This window comes from Bubalus bubalis, chromosome 10, assembly GCF_019923935.1.
Source record: "Bubalus bubalis isolate 160015118507 breed Murrah chromosome 10, NDDB_SH_1, whole genome shotgun sequence".
NCBI lineage: Eukaryota > Metazoa > Chordata > Mammalia > Artiodactyla > Bovidae > Bubalus > Bubalus bubalis.
In genome coordinates this window covers 38,088,828-38,103,441 of record NC_059166.1, presented here as the reverse complement: position 1 = coordinate 38,103,441, position 14,614 = coordinate 38,088,828, and the positions used below count along the sequence as shown (strand labels likewise).

At 36.9% G+C, this 14,614-nt stretch overlaps 1 protein-coding gene across 6 annotated transcripts in view; it reads right to left on the bottom strand.

The window, feature by feature from the left end:
• Positions 1-3,948: 3,948 nt before the first annotated feature.
• The window catches only part of PTPRK (protein tyrosine phosphatase receptor type K), a 623,130-nt gene continuing 612,464 nt past the window's right edge, over positions 3,949-14,614 (bottom strand). For all 6 annotated transcript variants that reach the window (XM_045161947.1, XM_045161941.1, XM_045161943.1 and 3 more), the window contains 5 exons: positions 12,405-12,536; positions 12,137-12,262; positions 9,258-9,421; positions 8,601-8,736; positions 3,949-5,446 (listed from right to left, as the gene is read on the bottom strand). In XM_045161947.1, coding sequence (XP_045017882.1) covers positions 5,393-5,446; positions 8,601-8,736; positions 9,258-9,421; positions 12,137-12,262; positions 12,405-12,536 — 612 coding nt within the window. In that variant the 3' untranslated portion in view covers positions 3,949-5,392. The remainder of the gene's footprint in view (positions 5,447-8,600; positions 8,737-9,257; positions 9,422-12,136; positions 12,263-12,404; positions 12,537-14,614) is intronic.

Genomic DNA, 14,614 nt, shown 5'->3' with positions numbered 1-14,614 from the left:
GATTGCATCTGAGTACTGAGGGTTTGTATATTTTTATGCTGCTTTTTTAACATTTATTTTTAATTGGAGGATAATTGCTTTACAATGTTGTGTTGGTTTGTCGTACGTTAATCAGCCATGTGTGTGTCAGTCCCTCAGCCGTATCCGACTCTTGCGACCTCATGGACTGTAGCCCACCAGGCTCCTCTGTCCAAGGGATTCTCCAGGCAACAGTACTGGAGAGGGTTGCCATTTCCTTCTCCAGGGGATCTTCCTGACCCAGGGATCGAACCCACATTTCCTGTGTTGTAGGTGGATTATTTACTGTCTGAGCCACCAGGGAAGTCCCCTCAGTTTTCAGATATTATAAAAATTCTGTTGTCTTTAGGGAGGAAACTAATCAGCCATAAGTATCCATATATCCCCTCCCTCCCACTCCCTTCCCTCCCCACCCCCTCCAGGTCATCACAGAGTACCAGTCTGAGCTTCCTGTGTTATACAGCAGCTTCCCATTAGCTATCTATTTCACACATGGTCTAACCAACTGAGCTAACCAGCAATGAGGCTGACACATACACATTGCCATGCGTAAAACAGATAGCTAATGGGAAGCTGCTCTATAACACAGGGAGCTCATACTGGTACTCTGTGACGACCTGCAGGGGTGGGGAGGGAAGGAAGCTGTTTACACATGGTAATGTGTATGTGTCAATGCTACTCTCTCAATTGGCCCCACCGTCTCCTTTCCCGACTGTGTTCACAAATCCATTCTCTATGTCTGTGTCTCTATCCTTGCCCTGCAAATCAGTTCCTCAGTACCATTTTTCTAGATAACATATAGATGCGTTAATACACAATATTTACAGGCTTATAAGTTCATCCATACTGAGGGTTTGTATTTTTGTCCTAAATGCTATATATCCCCTATCTGATTTAAGACTGATAAAACATATAAGACTAAGTCGAAATGAACACGACATCAGCCCAAATCAGCACACAAGTTTCTGGGTTAGATTTCAAGTATTGTAACTGCCTTTCTACAATTGGCAAGGGCATGATAAAGAGATGGTCTCTGTCATAAAATCTCCCTACCACTCCCTCCCCGAGCAGATCTTAACATTAAAGAAAGCTTGCTGATATTCCATAGTGACTTTATGTTGCTTCAACAGTTTAGAAATCAGTTCCAATGCTTTTTGTTCAGAATTTGATAACAACAGTATCTCTATGGTGTTTGTTATCTTCCAGGTTAGCATTTCAGTTCACTTTGGAAAAAGCTGGAAGTTCAGAAGTGTCATACACCTACCATATTTCCATTGATTTTTGGATAATTTATATTCTAGAAGACACTTATGGCTTACTTAAAGCAGATTTCAAGACAGAGCTTTCCTTTTTAGCTTCAGAGAGATAATCTAATACTCTGCAGACCGCTTGAATAGAGCAGAGCTGTGAACAAATTAAGATAATATCTCTCCCACTCCAAGCCTCCCTAAGCTGTGGGAAGACTTTCTGAAATAATAGGTAAGTAGAAATCGTAACAGGAGGCCCAGTCAGCTATCTTCTATCTTCACTTATGACAGTGTTGATAAAAATAGCTTATCACCCTTACATTAAATAGGGGTGTTTCCTAAAACACTGAATTTAGGAAGGTTGTGGCATGTCTGCCTATGGAAATATCTTAGAGAGTAAATACTCTACATATTACACAAGGTATGGGAAAGTATATTAATTTCTGGCTATTTTGGTGTAAAAATGCTTACTCGAGTGCATAGAAATAAACTATACGTATATAATTGTCACTCCCCTATGAAAAGTGAAGTGAAAGTGAAGTCGCTCAGTCGTGTCCGACCCTCAGCGATCCCATGGACTGCAGCCCACCAGGCTCCTCCGTCCATGGGATTTTCCGGGCAAGAGTACTGGAGTGGGGTGCCATTGCCTTCTCCGCCCCTATGAAAGTTAGGCATATATCAAGAATTGTCTTGCAAAGCTAACAGACTATCTCCTATCTGTAGCTGGGCTACAGATATTTCTCTCTTGCATTTTAACATTTGTAGGTGTCTAGTAAGGTTTTTAGATCCTGAGAACCCTAGGTACACCATTTTCTGACAACAGAGCAGAGTTGAGAGGGAGCAACTGTTGATGTCTGACTTCTAAGCTTATTATGTAAGGACCTGGAACCCAAGAGATCTCCAGGTGAATAGTAAATGAGCTCGTCAGTAGAGAGGTAAACATGTCTCTTCTCTCTCTTGCTCCAGATAGAAATACCTTCTTTTTTGTGTATCTCCCAATGTTAGAGACCATTTGTTTGCAAAAGAGCAACACATTCATGCAAAATCCTTTTCTTTAAAGACTAAATATTAGAAAAAAGGCTAGGCAGCTCAGACAAGAAGGTGAAAACTTATTTTTAAGGTTAGAACTCAAATTCTCAGTTGCTGTGTGTCCCTGCCCACCTACTTCCAACATTTCCCTAGTGATAATACATAGGAAAGGGATCTATAAAATTTCATATCATGACAGCCATTTAAGAAGTAACTGACATGGACATAGGAGGCCTTTAATTGTGAAAAGCATGGTCACTTTTTAAGAATTCTACCAAGACATCTCCTGCTTAGAAGGACACAGCTGAGTGGCACATGGCCATGCATGGGACTCCACAGGGAACTCCACAATAGTATAAAGTATCAATTTTTGAATACGAGTATTAAAAAAAAAAAAAAAACGATTTAATGTCCCATCCTTCTCCCCAATCCAAGTGTCTCTGGATGAACTGGCCTCTGTGGTGGTGCCTGTACAGAGCAAGCATGACATTTTTATTTCCTGTTGGAGACAAAAAGGACTCCTTTTGTTCTTTGCTTGAATTTTGGAGGCCACACAGACCTCTGAGCTTTGTGGTCAGTAGTATTCTTGGTGACTTTGGTTAGGTGTGAGTTTAATCCTGTGACTAGAAAGGAAATCAGGGTCATGTAGCAAAGCAGAATCCTTCAATTAACATCATGAACGTTACTGGGAAACCCAATCTTGGGTGAGTTTGTAATTTTTTTGTTAAATGCATCTGTGTTTAAATGAAAATTAGTCTCCCTAGGAAAAGATGAGTTCCCTTATCTAAATTCTTACTAATGAACGTCACAAATGTTTTAATAATGTACACAGCAAATGGAAGATGGCCATAATGATAATGCTTTATGAGAAAATCAATTAATGAGGAACAGTAAGAATGAAGTGCCAAATTTTCCTTGCCATGCCATCGGGGAAGCAATGTGTTCAGTGGAAGAGAGTAATTTATCAGACTCAGATTTTTTCTTTTTTCTTTGGCTGTGCTGGGTCTTCATTGCTGCACGGGCTTTTCTCTGGTTGTGGTGAGTGGGGACTATTCTCTAGTTGCGATGTGTGGGCTTCTCACTGCAGTGGATTCTCTTGTTTTGGAGCATGGGCTCTATGGTGCATGGGCTCAGTAGTTGTGGCTCCCAGGCTCTAGAGTACAGGCTCAACAGGCTTAGTTGCTAAGTGACACGTGGGATCTTACTGGATCAGGGATCAAACCCATGTCTCCTGCACTGGCAGGTGGATTCCTTACCACTGAGTCATTAGGGAAGCCTCAGACTCAGATTTACATCTGTTGACAAAACATTTACCCTCTCAGCTTCAATTTTATCACTGGTAAAATTGGGATGACAATTACTATTTGTGTTATATAGAGAAATAAGGGAATTTACATTACATAAAATGGTAGTGACATATAAATATAGCAACTTAAAAAAAATTGGTATTAATTCCCTGGCCTTTTTTTCTCTCCACTCATTTGGAATTTTGGAAATTCAAGTTAAAGAGTAAAAATGAAAGAAATTTGTATCTGGACATCAGTTTTATTTTTAATAGATTTCATGTTGTCTACTTCTGTTACTGAGAATAGGGTATTTATTTGGGAGTGAAGGCATGAAAATTAGGGGGAGAAAATGATGTGTAAACAATAACTGCTGTAATTATAAAAGTTTTATTTCACTCTTACTTTAATTAAATCTTCATAAGCACCATGTCATGAACTGGCAATCTAAAAAGAGGATACTAGAATGCTTTAGTCAATAACAAACTGCAAGCTGATGATGTGAAATTACAGCTACACGGAGCAAGTGTACAAGATCACATTTAAAAAGGTTCACTTGAGAATCCCATGATGATGCACAAAATAGGAATCTGGCATCGATTCGTTCACACTTTGCTCAGAACTCAAAGCTTGTGCATGTAAACATCAAAAGAAACACTGGATCACCTTGACAGTTTACAGTTTGCTAACACTTGACTGTAGAAGCATAAATGTTGCAGTTTTGATTTTTTGACCAGTGCCTGGTCATAGGCTGAAAAGACCAATCCCTTTAAAATTTAAATGATGCTTAAAGGTGATGTTCAACATTACACAAGTCATCAGCAAGGCCTTTGAATGTGTGCAGTTCTCATAATGATTACCAAACCATACTGACCTACGGAAATCATGAAAAATTATATATTTTCAGCAAAATGTTTTAATTTGGTCCTACATTAAAAGACCCAAATGCCAAGGTGTTTTACATAAATTTAATTCACAAGCATGTACACAAGAGAATCACTTTAAAGAACATTGCTTCCTGATTTATGAATTAAAAAGTTTATCCTCTACTTACACTAAACATACAAAAAATAATCTACAAAAATTGTTTACAATTGATTTTAGTGAAAGAAAAACCTTTCTTCAAAAAAAAAAAAAAAGATTGTGTGGTGGTAGTATTTTAGCCATCAAAAAAGGAATGTAAGTAACCAATAAATATAATGTGCTTTCTCCATATAGACATATTTACACTTGAGTCTTTGGCTTATGGTTTTTTTTTTTTTTTTAAGAAAGAACTTTAAATGATCCATCCATCATTGCACATGAAAAGAAAATAAGCCAGTTATATATATTTATATAGAGATCTGCTACACTTGAAACATATAAAAAATGAATTTTCCTATGAATTTGCACAGCTTTTCTTTCTTCTTCCTTGAAAGTTTTAACATCTTTTATCTGAAAAAGGGAGAAAAATGCCACAAAGAAAGTATTAATTCATGCAACACGTGGTGGCTGCTGTACCAAAACCAGGAGAGAAAACGCTGCCTATTCACTGTACAAACACTGATAAGTTTTCATGTGAATCTGCTGCTTGTGAAATATAATTTATGTGGCATGAAATGTTGATGCTCTCATACAGTAATAGAAACTAATTGAGTGAGTCCTTTTTATTAAGATACACAACTTCATAAGAAAAATACTTTTACCTCTCAAATGTAAAAGTCTCCCGCCCCCACCCCCCCACATTAAAATCTTTCTGCACAGGTGTGACAGGAACAACAGCTGCTGGCTCAGCAGATGAATGGGTTCTGTTGGGATGCACTCTGAAGTCTCCAACTAAGATGACTCCAGGTACTCCAAAGCCACGTCGTAGCAGAAACGGTACTGCTCCTGAAAGATGTTAAAACAAAAAGGTGGACTGAAGTCAAGAAAAAGGCAAAGAATGGAGAACACATTCAATTTAGATTATTCAAGAATTACGAACTTTTTTTTCCATAGACAAGTTTAACATCAAGGCATATACTATTTTACATTTGAGTCTAATGATTGCTGTTTAAGAAAAAGGAAGTTGATGTAAAAATATATGTTGTCTTTGCCTCATATTCTGTATCAAATTAAAAAAAAATCAGTATTGCTTATTTGATTATAACAGTAATACCTGATCAGTACAGAAAAATTTCCAAGATAGAAAGATTACGAATCAGAAAAAGTTTCTATAAATCTGTTATCAGAAATAACTGTTTTAAAATACTACCTTAGCTTTAGACCATTTTTATGCATGCTTGAAATAGTATTTTAGAATAAATACAATTGCATACCTATATTTGAGGATATGATTTTATATTTTATTTTCTGTTGTTTAGCATTGTTATATATTTTTTCTCATGTTATTTAACACCTCTTTTAATATACATAAAAGTCCAATATATGGATTGACTATAAGATGACATTTATTTTTTATTAATTTTAAATAATCCTAGAGTGAACATGCAAGTAATTTTTCTCCACACTTTATGTAGTTTCCTTAGTGGTATAAATAAGCCAGTTATTTCGAACTGCCATTCCACAATTCCAAATTCTTAATTTCTTCTTCCAGTTTTATTGAGATGTAATTGATATACAGCACTGTTTATGTTTAAGGTGTACAGCATAATGATTTGACTTACATATGTGAATATCTAAATTCTTAATTTTTGACATAGTTTTTGTTCCATCAGAGTATTTAATTAAAAGTTTCAAAAATGGTTAGTGGTTCCTAACTTTTTCTGAGCCTACTTTTATCAGAAAAATTGTTTCTGCTGCCTTTATTTAAGATAACTTGGCTGACAATAAAACTTTTTTGAGTTAAAACTGCTTTTCTTCTCAGTCCATCTATATGCTGCTCTGTTATGACGAATTTAGAAAAATTCAGAGACTGCATTACAAATTATGACTTGTAACATGTAGTAAAATCTTCTCAATTCAGTCCAAGTGGGTAAAATTTAGACTGAATTAGAAAACAATCTAAAACTCATGCTATTTCAAAAGAGAACTTTCGGGTATCTTGAGCAATAAAAGAGGGAAGTAAAAATTTTCCCCAAGCAATCCTACCCTAATTATCAATCCTACCCTAATTATCAAGTAGGTGTGATTTAAATTAGCCTACCACTGTGGCAAGTACACCTCAAGAACCAAAAAGTGCTTGTGAACAGTTACATCTCTTTAATCAGTCTCTAGCAAACTGGTTTACATTCTGTATTTTCTTAGCAAACTCGTCAGTTCAATTCAGCATCACAAGGAACTAATCATTAACCTTGATTAAAAACAAATCAAAGGACTGGGTGTTTAGACAAGATTCATGGGACACGAGTGTAAAGGTAAATAGTAACTCTTAAGAAGGTTCTGGGAAAAAAAAAAAAAAAGAAGGTTCTGGGAGAAGGAAATGGCACCCCACTCCAGTACTCTTGCCTGGAAAATCCCATGGATGGAGAAGCCTGGTAGGTTGCAGTCCATGGGGTCGCTAAGAGTCAGACATGACTGAGCGACTTCACTTTCCCTTTTCACTTTCATGCATTGGAGAAGGAAATGGCAACCCACTCCAGTGTTCTTGCCTGGAGAATCCCAGGGACGGGGGAGCCTGGTGGGCTGCCATCCATGGGGTCACACAGAGGCAGACACGACTGAAGTGACTTAGCAGCAAGAAGGTTCTAGAATGGCAGAGTTTAATCATAGGCTTTTTTTTTTTTTAAAGGAACAGTAAGAAATCAGTTAAATTTGGAAGTATAATTTGAATTCTGAGGCCAGAAGTGATCTTACTGATGATTTTAGGAAGACTTGATCTGAGAGACAGAGGCATACTTATATGAAAAAATATTCAGATGGCAGAGAGTTTAAAGACCTAACCATTTTGTAAACAGACCTCAGAGTTTTACCTAAAAATCCCTCAAATCTATCCGCCTTCCTCCATCTCCATTGCCAACACCCCGGTCAAAGCCAATACCATCTTATTGGGACACCAGCAATACCTAAGGTATGAGCTGGAAGAGAGGGGCTTTGAAGACTTGTCGAAGGGGAAGTAGTCTGTGACTGCTCTTAAAAATGAAACCGTATAAATGTAACTCTTCAGATTTTGTCTCAGGAAGCAACGCACCTCTTGTGTGAACAATCCATGAGCAGGAAGTGGTGAAAATACTTTAAAGGTTTATTGAATTTCTCATTTTAGTTATCTGATCATCTTGATAAATGTAGGGCAAGAAACAATGATGTCTTGGTTTTTCTGGTTTACTTCTCTGTGAGCATTAACTACACAGCTGCTCCTGACCTATTCCCACCATTCACATATGTATAACCCACAGACATCGCTTTAGACGTTGAACGTGCTAAAAGTTTAACTTGCTTTCTTCCTCTGCACATAGCTTCAAACAGATGAGTTCCTACATACACATATTAACACCTCCCTGCTCTTATTTTGTAATCTGAATTCTGATTTTATGAGCCATGGCTAATTCAAGTAATATCACATGACTACAATCTAAAATTGGTAAAAGGTGAAAACTATCAATGGCTATAGTTTAAAAAAATATAATTTGACCAGAAAGGAGGAATTATAGATAATGACTAAAATAAATTGCATTTGCCCTTTAAAAACACTGGGTGTCTAAAGCGCTAGATACAATCTAGAAGTATATCCCTCAAAATGTTTTACCAGTTAACTCAATATGCTTTAAGAAATACCAAGAATAAAACCGAGATAACAGGATTTCTCTTATTATAGAACCATTTATCAAAGTTTACTGTAACAAATATTTATTGCTCAAAATAAAAAAAACCTGTACATTTTCCAAATTAAATGAAATTAGTTTTCATTATTAGCAGTTTATACAATATGTGACTAAGCTTATGGGTGTAGGAGTTACTTGGCAATTCATCAGTTAGAGCAGGAAGTTCCCCACAAAGACTCATTTACACATTTCATTCCCTGTGAATGAAGTCATATCAATTGACAAGTAGGTATATGACTGATTAACCTCTACCCCCCACTTCAGCATCCAAGACTGTGACTCACCGGGGCTTCCACCATGTTTGGCTTGCTGTTCCTTAGTGTCTTGACTGCATGGAACACGTCAACAACATTTTGGCGTTTCACCATTTCAACAACAATGCCTATAGCACAGAACATGCCGCTTCGCCCACCACCATTTCTGTAAGCAAAGACAACAAAGGTGTGTTTTAGATGGACGTTTTTGGTGACCATAGGTCACACAATCATACATGTTTTGGAAAAGAAAATATTATGATTTTAATTTTCCCCCTTGTGTTTTAATTTTGCTCCACCTGTGTACGTGTTTGTGTGGAGGGCAGAGAGGAAGATACTTGAGGATGGTATTAACAGCTTATGCTTAGGGCAGGGACACGCTATAGGCATAGATTGCTGCAAGCTAGATACTTTGAGATTTTTATATATTTGTACATAGTGTAAATCAGAAAAGTTACTCAGAGTAGTGTTCAAGAGTTTATATGATAACTATATAAAATCAGTTTGAAAAATACAAAAGTTGTAGTAGTGAATTATAGAATTGTGAAACAGGAAGATTGTTTTAGAAGAATATCTAGTTGAGATCTGTAAGACGGGAGTTACTCTTTAGCAGAGAAAAAAAAGAAGGCTAATGACGGAACAAGCACCAAGGCCGCCTGAATGGCCCAGCCAAGACGCCATACTCACAGGCAGTGGATGATCGTCCGGCCCTCCCCTTCCTCACATTCCTCCTGCCATTTTTCCACCTGCAGTATCAGCTTCAAAAATGACCGTTTGGAGCCAGGCACTTCTCGATGAGAAGCCCAGCCTAGATATTGAAACTGCTGCACCATCAGATAACCTTCTTGTGGCTGTTGAGGGAAAAAATATTTCTATGTAAATAAGTTAGGGCTAGAATTTTTACTAGAAAGTAAAAGGTTCATGGCTTCCCAGGTGGGTCAGTCATAAAGAATCCACCTTCCAATGCAGAAGATGCTGGTTTGATCCCTGGGTCAGGAAGATGCCTGGAGGAGGAAATGGCAATTCACTCCAGTCTGGCAGACACAGAGTCAGACACGACTTAGAGACTGAGAGTGCAAACAAGTTTCATACCAATTTACACTATGACATAAATGACACATTAGACTGAATCTAGTTAATGCAAGTCCAAAATATGTACATGCCAGGGCACGAAGATTCTAAATTACATGAGAATTATCTTCATATAAGATTCTCCCTGACACTCCATATCAATAATCAATTACTATGATTATACTTAAATAACTTTCAAATTCATCTTTTTTTTATTGCCACTGATATCATTGTATTCTCAAATCACAAATCATAATAATTACTTCCTAGTTGATCTCCTTGAACAAACTTTGATATCCTTTCAAACCATTCTTATTGTAGACATCATGATTTAAACGCAAATATGATCATGTCACTTCTTGATTTAATATCTTCCAAATGATCTTAGCATAAAACCCAAACTGCTGCCATCATTTAAAAATACCTATATGATAAGGCTCCACCTCTTCCTTCAATTTCCCTTTATTCTAATAACCTAGTCAAGGTCGAGACACATTTGCCTTCTCTTAATCTATTTACCAAGTCATTTCTTATCTTGGGAACTTTGCATATACGGAACCCTTTGCCTTTCTCAGTCCCAAACAGAGTGATCAACTTGCTTTAGGTTTGCCTTGGACTTTTCTGGTCTTTGTGCTTAAATTCATGTATTCTAGGAAACCTTTCTGTCCTGTGTAAACCAAGGTAGCTGGTTATCCCATGCCCAAATAGCTCCTACTAATTTTTCAAATTTTGTCTTAAATATCATGGCCTCAAAGAAGTCTTCTCTGATCATCCAGCTTTGTTAGATTACCCAAAGCCTCTGTTTTTTGTACTTTTTCTCTATAAAAATTTCATTTATTTGTAGATAAATGATTGTACAAGTTGTTTAACGTTTATCTTCCCTGATAAAATTTAAATTCTTTAAGGACAAGAAAATCTCTTTTTCCCTTAAAATCTCTTATCACTAGAACCTAGCAAAAATACTTTCCAAGTAATAGTATTGTTGAATAAATGAATCAAGACATTAAACCCTCAAGTGAAAATACAGGGAAGAATTTGTATGTACAAGTGAGCCATATCATAAGGCATCAGACCTGAAACTCCACATGGCAAGGTTCATACATCCTTTGGTGGGATAAGGAACTACGGAGTTTAGCACCCAACCTCTAGTTGGCGTGTACTAAATATATGCTGAGGTGAATGATATTAAATAATGATAATAGGAAAAGAAAGAAAAATCACACACTAATAAGTACTTGAATACCAAATATAGATGAAAATAAATATGCTGACCCCCCAAAAAAAGTAAAACAAATTTCAGTTCCTGTTCCTAGAGTATTTTTCATATAAACAGTTCGATTAACAGATAGGTTCTACTTTCTTAGTTTAGTAGCTACAGTTTCTCAGCTAAAATATAAATAGAACCATAATGTAACAGATGTGCAGACATAATGAGATTCTTTAAATTAAAACATCTAAGATATGCATGCGTATTATGACATGATTGAAGCTATCCTTTTCTTCCCCCATTGAAATGAACAATAGAACTGGATATGATTTTATTCTCTACTTATACACATATAGACATTAATCAGAAGCACATATAGTCATTTTGATGTGAGGAACACTGTAACGTGACAATTTTAATTACACACTTAAAATAATACACGTACATAGAACTGCTGCTCTAGAAAAGAGTAATCTTGGTCTTTAAAAAGAGAGATAATTCCATAATTCCATGGGAGGTACTACTGATTTCTTTTCAAATTCTCCTTGCTATGTGGTTACATAATCTAGACAGATTTTATTAGTACTTTTTGGTTTTTTGAAGGAGAGACCCCAGGCAGTTTGTCACTGATGGCAAAACACAGGAAATGTCAAGTAAAGAAAGGTTCCCAAAGGACAGTTGCTACTTTGCTGCTGGGAAAAGGCAAGGGCTAGCAGCACTGCATCAAGCTACATATCTGGGCAGAGCCAGAGGCTGAGCCATTCAGAGCGATGAAACTGTAGATGAGTTGTAGGAGGAGAGTCAGGGACATATGTGATTTAAGCAGAACTGGAATAGTGACACAGACCCCTTCTATAATGGCTGATCCAACATGTCACTTGCTCCTGTCATCAATATTATATTCCTGTTTTTCAATTGCATACCTCTTCTGGGCTGGATATCAATGCTAATAAGACTTGAAGTTAACGTTGAGATAAATCTACATATACTCAGAGGCCAGGCCCAGACAATCAAACTCAACTGAAGCAGGGAATCTGCATTTTGATTTCCACATAGAATACAATAGGCTAGTAACTGACCCAGAAACCTAGCTTCCAGCATTTCTGATTTCCTGTCTTTAGAATGCATTTTTATTGCCGTTCTAAATCATAAGATGATTAGTAGCTTTGGGATTGATTATATAATTTCTATTAATTTTACTCTCTCTTTTGTCTGAATGGAAACGTACCACATTATGTTTGTAATCACTTGTTCTCGATCAATTCAGTTAAAAGCATTAATGACTTACTCTTGTTAGATTGCATATCCTAAAAATCCGGTTTATTACATCACAATCCATTGAACAAGACATACATTCCACTTGGATAGGACCATATCGTAGCGTCCCTTCTTCTGGCCAGTACTGAGGGCAGCCCTAGATGTGAATATTTTTGAAAGAAAAAGAAAATGAGCCTTATTTTTTTTCTAATTAGGATAGCATAAAGCAGATGTTAGCATTTTATTACTACTTTATTAAGTCGTGTGTAAGTATACAAAAGAAACCCATAACCACTAACCTGGGACAAGTCGACTTCATTTAACATCACAATGGAGGTACAGCCATAATCATACACTAATCTCCAGAAATCTTTCACAGTGTTTGGCAGAGGGTATTGTGTGACGATGAAAGCAGCTGGTTGCCTGTAGCTCTGTGAAAAAAACAAGGTAGATAGGGAAAAAGAATAATTTAGAATGAATAATCAGTTGTACAAGCAGATTCAATACACTTCAAGGTAGGGCTGGGAAAACTCAACATCTTCATATGGAGATGAAGTCAGCTTGCTGCTCCAGCCCTGGAATAATAGATTTGGACCATTGCAACATACTGCAACTAGTAAGTAGTCAGTCTGATAGTATGCCTTTGATGCTTCAGCAGCAATTCAAGCCAAGAATTAATTTTGTTGACAAAAGTAAATATATGACAAATACCAAAAAAAGAAAAAAAACAACCAAAAACTTCTTGAGGCTAAGATCCTTTGTGAGGTACCTGTTGGGCTGTTTCAGTCTTCCAAAGTCTAAGAGGCTAAAGACATAAAATTTCTGTGTGTGTGTCTGTCTACGAATATATGTCTATCAGCTATCAACTATTATAGAACTGTCTGGCTCTTCTCCACTCCAAATAAGAAAAACCACATGTGCTTCAAACTCATGTGCTTTTATATTGATATTATCAACACATCTTGTAGGCAATCCACATCCCATAGTTTTCTGGGAATTTCGAATGTATATCAATGATCAGAATGATAGTTTCAATCATTTAAGTGAGGGTGGGATGATTTGAGAGAATAGCATTGAGACATGTATATTATCATATGTAAAACAGATTGCCAGTCCAGGTTCAATGCATGAGACTGGGTGCTCAGAGCTGGTGCACTGGGATGACCCTAAAGGATGGGATGGGGAGGGAGGTGGGAGGCGGGTTGAGGATGGGGAACACATGTACACCCATGGCTGATTTTTGTCAATGTATGGCAAAACCACTACAATATTGTAAAGTAATTAGTCTCCAATTAAAATAAATAAATTAAAAAAAAAAAGATTTTTCAAGTGCCACAGAGTAAAACTAATGCATTCCCTGGCCCCAGGTAAGAGGGAATGACTCCTTATTGACCCAAGGCCCCCTGATTGGGACACAATGCATTCTCTCTTCCCAGAAAGAGGATAGATTGATCTGGCCAGATAATCTGTCATTCTACAGACTAATGATCTACACTGAAACAGAAATATATATTTCTATGTAATAAACTAAGGATTTGTAAAAATATAACTAGACAGCTGCCTGAGATAGATGTCTTTAATGCTGATAAAAATTGTCAGTGATCTGCTAACTCAGTTGTATCATATTACTCTTTAAGTCCTTCAGGTGTCTCAACACTAGTGTAGAAACTGACCTTTGAGCTTCATAGATCCTATCACCATTTGGGAAATGCTGCTAACCATAGCATTTCACTCCATGGATGACTGCAGAATAAATCTGGGGAGACAGTAATTCACCAACAGCTTCTACTTGACCTTAAGACCTCAAAAAGTCACACCTGTAGCTGGGGTGAGTGCCCTCCTAAGGAAGATATGAAGGCTTATGAGAAAGGATCAGAAGAAAGAAATAAACTTTCCTTCCAATTAAATGTCTGCTCCATAGGAAAGTAAGTCAAGGGAGATGAAAAGCCTTTTATTCCTTTTTTGAGTCATAGGGGTGGGGAGACAGAAGAAGAGAAGACAATATGAGAGAAGACTGAAGATTTCCTATTTCTTTCCTCTCTAAGTGCAAGAGTACATCTAAGGCTTTGATATTACATGATTCTTGGCCATACCTCATAATCTTCACAGGCATGATGAAGGGTGTATGACATTTACAATAGGGTAGAGAGGAAGGGAAGGTGGGAGTGTTGAACAATGAGCCCCGTTCTTATAAGCCAAACCAAACCTAACTTTTCTGTAGTCCCAACCACACTACCAAATCCACAGGGCAGTTTCGACTATAAAATATATGTGTTGAATCACAGTGAGTTAAACAGAAGATAGGAACACATAGAATACAAGGTTCTGTCTTCATACTGACCAGAAAACCACCTGGAAATTAAAAAATTTGAAAGAGATGTCAAAGACAAAAAAACACCTCAATATCTTTCTTAATGTTATTTTCTTTTTCTCACCCTTTTTCATTCTAAACATAGACTGACTCAAAAAAAAAAGGTCTGTGTGTTTTCTCTATATTTAGTATGTTTGA